The sequence below is a fragment of the Brassica napus genome, chromosome C5, assembly GCF_020379485.1.
Source record: "Brassica napus cultivar Da-Ae chromosome C5, Da-Ae, whole genome shotgun sequence".
NCBI classification, from domain to species: domain Eukaryota; kingdom Viridiplantae; phylum Streptophyta; class Magnoliopsida; order Brassicales; family Brassicaceae; genus Brassica; species Brassica napus.
In genome coordinates this window covers 284,852-292,953 of record NC_063448.1, presented here as the reverse complement: position 1 = coordinate 292,953, position 8,102 = coordinate 284,852, and the positions used below count along the sequence as shown (strand labels likewise).

At 36.5% G+C, this 8,102-nt stretch overlaps 1 protein-coding gene across 1 annotated transcript; it reads left to right on the top strand.

The window, feature by feature from the left end:
- The first annotated feature begins 2,444 nt into the window (after positions 1-2,444).
- LOC106395200 (ferric reduction oxidase 2-like) lies at positions 2,445-6,420 on the top strand. The gene is made up of 8 exons (XM_048758621.1): positions 2,445-2,804; positions 2,965-3,067; positions 3,162-3,356; positions 3,658-3,892; positions 4,409-4,736; positions 4,830-5,073; positions 5,213-5,931; positions 6,018-6,420. Exons 1-8 carry the CDS (start codon positions 2,660-2,662, stop codon positions 6,155-6,157), a joined length of 2,109 nt encoding a protein of 702 aa, XP_048614578.1. The 5' UTR covers positions 2,445-2,659; the 3' UTR covers positions 6,158-6,420.
- Positions 6,421-8,102: the final 1,682 nt, after the last annotated feature.

Sequence of the window (8,102 nt, the reverse complement as noted above, 5' to 3'; positions counted from 1 at the left end):
AGTTTTGGCGGAAAAACTCGATTTTGCGATTTCAGCGGAAAAACTCGATTTTGCAGTTTTGGCGGGAAAACCTGATTTGTCGGTTTCGGCGGAAAACTCGTTTTTGCTGTTTCGGCGGGAAAACACGATTTTGTAGTTTTCGGCGGGAAAACTCGATTTGCCGGTTTCGGCGGAAAAACTCGATTTGCCGGTTTCAGCGGAAAAACTCGTTTTTGTGGTTTTGGCGGGAAAACTCGATTTTGCGGTTTTGGCGGAAAAACTCGATTTTGCGGTTTTGGCGGAAAAACTAGATTTTACGGTTTCTGCGGGAAAACCCGATTTGCCGGTTTCGGCGGAAAACTTGATTTTGCTGTTTTGGCGGGAAAACGCGATTTTACAGTTTTGGCGGGAAAACTTGATTTGCCGGTTTTGACAGGAAAACTCGATTTTGCGGTTTTTGCGGTTTTTGCGGGAAAACTCGATTTTGCGGTTTTGGCGGGAAAACTTGATTTTGTGGTTTTGGTGGAAAAACTCAAATTAGGTTTTGGCGGAAAAAAACACAATTTTTTTTTGACGGAAAAATTTTATTCTTAGTTGTGGAGCAAAAACTCGATTTTGCGATTTTGGGAGGAAAACTTTTGATTTTGATGCTCAACAAATTGGAGGAAAGAATCATATGATATCTTAATTTTTCTAGTTTTATCTTTAAAATTTAAGAACAAAAATAAATGAAATATTTTTTTCAATTAAATGAGTTAACCCTGGTACCAGCCCTAACCCTTGATTATAATAGGGTCAAAATAGGGTTGGGTTAAAATAGGGCTGAGCTTATAATAAACAAAAGAGGGCTGAGCCCTAACCCTGTAGTTAACATCCCTACCTAGAACTAGTTGGTTATTTCCGGTGGTTGATTCAGTAAATATGTTTTTTTGGATCCGTTGATATGATATGCGAAGAGAGTAAATGCTTTTGTTTCTTTTCCTTTTAAAATCGTCAATATATATATTCTCTTCGCATATCATATCCAAGGATCAAGTATAGACGGGGGAGACCTGATAACGTACAACACCGCCCGTCTGGTGAAAAGCGACAACGTGGGTTTTCCCGTTAGCAGTGGTTACAACTTAGAAGTATCTTATCATATCGCATTTATATAGCTAGTATGTATGTCACTTGGTATGCTATACTTCAAAATCTACAATATAAATCAGATCTTGATAAATAATAAAATACATGGACTTCCAATTAAAAGTAATTGATAATGAATAAATTTATTTGTGTTATGGAATATAGATAGGTTTGGACAACATGAGTTTATATGATATTGCTTATGGTTCTTTATAACATCTAAATCTACTGTGTGACATTATTCTATAATCAAACCTACGAAAATCACTAACTTCAGTTACAAAAAAAAACCACTTGCTTATTTTTTATTTTTATTTTTTGAACACAACTTACTTCCATTAAACTAAAATGTTCGGTTACAACAGAGAGAGGAGATTAAACATCTTTTTTGATAAAAAGCATTAAACACAAAGATAAAAGAAACCGAAGGAGATAGGTCTTCATGCGAAAATGACAGCGGATTCGAAGCGGAGCTTGAATGCGTCAATGGAGCCTGCACGACAAAGTCGGTCAGCTGAGAATTAGTCACTTGCTTACCATCCAACCATCGTATTTGGGTATAATATCTTTTATCCCACTTCTTAATTCTTACAAACTATTACGTTCTCTTTTAAGACAGTAACGGATATAGTCTTATACTCTTTTATTTTTTTATCTTTTGGGAAACAATAGTCTTATACTCTTATGCGGAGTTTTTCGCACATGAGTCTATGAGACCCAAGTAGCTGAGTACTAATTTACTTGTTATACTTAAAATGAACATCTAATGTCATACATGTTGTCCCAAAAAAAAAACATCTAATGTCATACTTAAAATGTATCGGACATGTTTTAATGGACGATCAATGCTTAATTAAAGTAGTTAATTATCAGATAGGCTATGCTGTGATCAATAAAAAAAAGCATGATCCTTGGCTTCTTCCTCAAGTCAAACTCTTAAATTCTTTGATAAAGATCCACATTGATCATGCATATATGGTTTTTGTACCACATAAATTTTTGAAAAGTATTAAACAATAGCATAGTATCTTCCGGGTGTTTTCTTTAAACACAAAAAACTAAGTTAGGCAATAAAAGTGTATTCTTTTATGCGGTTTAGCTTTCAATACAAATCTGAAACAACTCGATCCAAGGAAAAAAAGAGTTTGGTTTCCAAGACTTTGTTACCATACTAATTAAGTGTCATAACGATTTTGTATGGAATATATCCTATGTTTTTCAAATCGCATAATCGTATTTTCTGTTGTTCAACACATAGTATACCTTTTTACGTCATCTCGACTCCCCCCCCCCCCCCCCCCCCCCAAAAAAAAAAGAAAAAAAAACCAAAACAAATGGATGTAGATAATGAAAAAAAAAAAACTAGATCCACGGGGAGAGTCACATGCATGGAGCATGCAACTAGCTTACTTCATCTCATTCCACTCAAGATTTTCTTTATATATATACTCTTTCTCTACCACTCCTTCCCTCAAAATAAGCTAGCTGATCCTTCTCACTAAAGCCATCATATCTTTTAAAATCATAAGAGAGCGAGAGAGAAAGAGATAGGATGGAGATGACTAAGTTCTTCATGATGGTGGTTTTCCTTGGAACTATCATGCTTTGGATCATGATGCCAACACTAACTTATAAAAACAAGTGGCAGCCTTATATGCGTCTAAAGTTTGGAGCATCAACTTATTTTGGTGCCACAGGTTTGCATGATCAATAGATGGATTTAGTAAAGCAACCATTAATCATCTAGTTGTTCCTTTCATTAGCTCATACTTTTGTAGGAACCTCCGTTTGTATATATTTACAACTTTTAAAATAATTGATTAAAATTTGTTAATATCTTCTCTGTTTACACGACAGGGACGACACTTTTCATGTATATGTTCCCGATGATCCTTGTAGCTTGTCTGGGATGTGTGTATCTCCACTTCAAGAAACGAAAGAGTCCACACCATATTGATAGGTACAAAATTCAACGGGTGAATTATGTCGACAGACAAGTTGTATAACTTTCATCATTTCTTACAATTTGTTTCTGTATAATGGATATAATAAAGGGAGATAAAGGGGGGAGTGTGGAGTGCACTGAGAAAGCCAATGTTAGTGAAGGGACCATTGGGGATAGTCTCAGTTACTGAGATCATGTTCTTGGCTATGTTTGGGGCTCTTCTTCTCTGGAGCTTTATCACTTACTTGCGCAATAAATTTGCCACTATCACTCCTCAATCAGCCGCTGCAGATGGCCAATATTTGTAAGCATTCTTTCTCTTATCAACCATACATATATATATTTGGTTGGACTGATTTCTACTTACTTCTGAACATATATATATTTGAAGATTAATTGGTCCATTAGTACTAGATTATTTATATTCACCAAAACAAATTATTTTTGTTAGTGAAAATACTATACAAAAACATATGAGTGTATTTGATTGATTGATTACTGAAATACTAATTATATCATAGTTTATCACATGTCAATATCTTAGATTAAGAGAACTATATCGAGAGTTTAGTATCTGTCTCAATAGTTTTGATTAACATTTTAAGGTGGCAAGCCAAGCTGGAATCAGCGGCGCTAAGGATAGGGTTTATCGGAAACATATGTTTAGCGTTTTTGTTCTTACCGGTGGCACGCGGCTCGTCGTTGCTACCGGCGGTAGGACTAACTTCGGAGTCAAGCATCAAATACCATATTTGGCTGGGCCATATGGTCATTGCAATTTTCACCGCTCATGGTCTATGTTACATCATATATTGGGTCTCTGTGCATGAAATCTCCCAGGTATATAACATACTTGTTCTATTAGTTATCAAATATTATGGATTCGATTTTTTTGGCTTTGCCTAATAATCCAATAGTTGGGTCCCACCTCTAGATAGAATAAAGTCAACGACTCTAAATCAATGCTATAATTCCCGTCAACGTCATCTCTGAATGGATCAGCTTCCATACATACGCAATAGTGCAGTACTTTTTTATAGTTCAATATAATAAAATGCGGTCAAAATTTAATATTTTTGGTCTTCACATGGCAATAATGCGAATATAAAGCAACTAATATGTAAAACGCCATTTTTTTTAACTGTAAAACGCCATATCTTTGAAACACGCATTAATTTAATAGAAATCATATGTAGTATATATACGAATATGACTTTTATTCCCAGTTAATGTGATAATTCAATTTCGCTTCATGCGCTTCTATAACTGAAAGAATTTCGTATTGATCGAGGTTCAGGAAAGTCATATGCATATATCTACTATATATATACCGAATATTTATTTAATCAACTGCAGATGCTCATGTGGGATACAAAGGATATATCGAACTTGGCTGGAGAGATATCTCTGGTGGCCGGGCTTGTTATGTGGGCCACCACATATCCAGCGGTAAGGAGGAGATTCTTCGAAGTCTTCTTCTACACACACTACCTCTACATCGTCTTCATGCTCTTCTTCGTCTTCCACGTCGGCATCTCTTACACGTTTATCTCTTTTCCCGGTTTCTACATCTTCATGGTCGATCGTTTCCTTAGGTTTCTCCAGTCACGTGACAATATACGCTTGCTCTCTGCTCGGATTCTTCCTTCCGACACCATCGAGCTCACTTTCTCCAAAAACCCTAGTGAGTTCCCAAAATATTAATTATCTTTTATCTTATTTTATAACACTTTGTTATTGCGACTTAAAGTTCTAATCTATTATATATGTTGAATAGGGTTGGTTTATAGCCCGACGAGCATATTGTTTGTGAACATACCGAGCATTTCAAGGCTACAATGGCATCCATTTACGATAACTTCGAGTAGCAACCTTGAGGCAGAGAAGCTAAGTGTTGTGATCAAAAGCGAAGGCAAATGGTCAACTAAACTTTATCAGAGGCTTTCTTCTTCTCATCAGATAGACCGCCTTGCTGTTTCTGTCGAGGGTCCTTATGGCCCTGCTTCCACCGATTTCTTTATGTCAGTTACTTTCTCAAAGACCCATCAGTCAATACACTGAATTGATATTTAAATTAGTGGAGCACAAGAAACTTAATTGATTGCTTGCGTTTGAAGAAACATTGATATCATATGTATTTTTGTATGGTGTTATTTATAGGCATGAAGCTCTGGTTATGGTGAGCGGAGGAAGTGGCATAACTCCATTTATCTCTGTCATCCGTGATATGATTGCAACAAGCCAAAACCAAAAATGCAAAATCCCCAAAATCACGCTGATTTGCGCTTTTAAGAACTCTTCAGAAATATCCATGCTCCATCTTGTCTTGCCATTATCCGGCCTCCAGACCGAACTCTCCTCCGACATAAACATCAAAATCGAAGCCTTCATAACCCGAGAGAAAGAGCCAAGAAGCGAAGCTACAACGGAGCAAATCAAAACACTTTGGTTCAAACCAAGTCTTTCAGACCAACCCATCTCAGCAATCCTCGGACCAAACTCATGGCTCTGGCTCGGCGGAATTCTATCATCATCGTTCCTCATCTTTATGATAATTATCGGTATCATCAGTAGGTATTACATTTACCCGATCGACCACAACACCTACAAGATCTATTCATGGACTTCAGAATCCATTATATACATCTTGGTCATCTGTGTGAGCATCATGGCCACTTCAAGTGCAGCTATGTTTTGGAACAAGAAAAAGTACGGCAACAACGTTGAAACTAAACAGGTCCAGAACGTCGAACTTCCATCTACAACGTCTTCTCCAACCTCGTGCGGTTATAATTCCATGAGAGAAATCGAAAGTTCCCCACAAGAATCGCTAGTGCAACGCACCACCCTGCATTACGGAGAAAGACCTAACCTCACGAGTAATATACCTTATATCTCTTTCTACATCTATATCTCTGTGTCTATATGAGTATTGTTACCCTAATTGATTGGTTTATATGAACAGAACTACTACTTGACGTGGAAGGTTCGAGTGTGGGAGTTCTTGTGTGTGGTCCAAAGAAGATGAGACAAAAGGTTGCGAAAATATGTTCCACTGGTTTGGCTAAGAATCTCCATTTCGAATCTATCAGTTTCAGCTGGTGATCGAGTACTTATTATGTATAACATTGTTTTCACCTGCTGCGGAAGTTGCTTGGATTGCAAGTTAATAATGTGGGTCTGTGATTTGACCTGTATTTGTGTGCTTGTTAAATTGACCATTTTCTGGTCTTTATTTTTCAACGGTTGATATATTTTAGTGGGAAAAGCCATACCTCCCAAAGTTACTCAACCCATTCGTTTGTAATCCTTACGTATGTTTGTAAATTGTGAACGTTGAAATATAATAAAATCCTTTCTTTAAGTCATATAAGATATGGTTATATATATCTTTATTTCTTAGTTCAAACCATTCATGGAATCATTCGGATACTAGATACAATTTGAGGATCTGCACGTCACCTCTTACCAGAAAACAAATATTATTCGTCCCTCTCCTAGTACTATCATCTCACATAGTGGATTTAGAGTTCGACTGATTCATAATGGCATAATTTCATTTCATTTCATTTTTCTGGTCATGAGGAAAATAAATTCATTAATCGGAAGAATTCCAAATTATATACATTAACAAGAGATACCAAATGCCATATATAGCGAATGACGCAAAATAGGGGCTCAAACGTTTGCCTCCTCAACCATGAGCCAAAAGTCATAAACTATCTACTCTATGTGGAAGGAACGAGACAAGATACTCCATGCTGGCCAAATTTAAGAGGAAGAAGTGTCAACTACTCAACTGTGATCGAACATTAATGTATCCAAAAAGTGGTATAGATAAAGCTTCAACCGCCGCTTTGCAGTTAGATACCATCTAGATTTTACGGAGATGTAACTTAGGTTCTTAGTTTCGACTAAGAGATGATTCTTATCTTTTCTTAAATAAGAGATATAAGAACCTGTCTCTTAGCCGAAAAATATAAAAAAAAAAAAATTTGTCAAATCATGAGGTAAGAACCCCGGCGAAGAGACCGAGGTTAATCATACTCTAAGTTTCGGAAGTCTGAATTAAATACATTTCAGCTCAATATGTACAGTGCAACCGCTGATCAGAGATATATTCGTTTTCTAGTAAATAATGTTGTCCTTGTTATGAAATAACTTATAATTTATAGTATCGAGAAATTTAAATAAGAATAGAATTTAATACCCGTAGGAAGCAAATAACACTACTATGAGTGAGAGAGTTTATTATAAGTAAGAAGAAGATGTAATGGTTCTTTGATTATAAACTCTTGTTCTTGTTTTTTGGTGTACAAAAGAGTGAGATGAGTGATGGTATTTATAGTGAACAACAATGCATAAAATATCAAAGATGGTGCTTGATTTGGTAAATGAGTGGGTGATCATAGTGCTTGATGAGTAGATGATCATAGTGCTTAAGTTGGTAAAGGGGTGGAGGATCATTTCAAAGTTTATCTTATAACACTCCCCCTTGATCATCCATCTTGTATTAAATTAAGTTTCGTAATACTCCCCTTGGGAACCGGTGTCACTCTCCGCTCTCGCTCAACGTCTTTGTTGCCTCGTTAAAAACCTTTCTAGGAAAACCCAATGGGAAAAACCATAGTTAGGTAAAAAGAGTACAACTACGTAAGCTCCCCCTCGATTGAGCAATCATAGATCCTTCTGATGACGCATTCCAATGTTATGGACATGTTTTCTGAATACCGAAGTAGAGAGTGATTTTGTGAAGAGGTCGGCTGCATTGTCGCATGATCGAACATATCTTACTTCAATCTCTTTATTCTTCTCGAGCTCTTGAGTATATGAGAAGAACTTCGGAGGTATATGTTTGGTTCTATCGCTTTTGATATATCATTCCTTCGTTTGAGCAACACATGCCGCGTTATCTTCATATAGAATAGTTGGCCCCGTACTTTTGTCAATCCCACTACTTGAACAAATGTGTTGGCTTATAGATCTTAGCCATACACATTCTTTACTTGCTTCATGGAGTGCGATGATCTCAGCATGATTTGAAGAGGTA

What these genes read in the sequence shown, in the direction of transcription:
- LOC106395200 (XM_048758621.1), top strand. Translation starts at nt 2,660, where the DNA reads ATGGAGATGACTAAGTTCTTCATGATGGTGGTTTTCCTTGGAACTATC. An exon ending in CTGTGCATGAAATCTCCCAG is followed by an intron (nt 3,893 to 4,408) that starts GTATATAACATA and finishes AATCAACTGCAG; the next exon opens with ATGCTCATGTGGGATACAAA. An exon ending in AGAAAGACCTAACCTCACGA is followed by an intron (nt 5,932 to 6,017) that starts GTAATATACCTT and finishes TTATATGAACAG; the next exon opens with AACTACTACTTGACGTGGAA.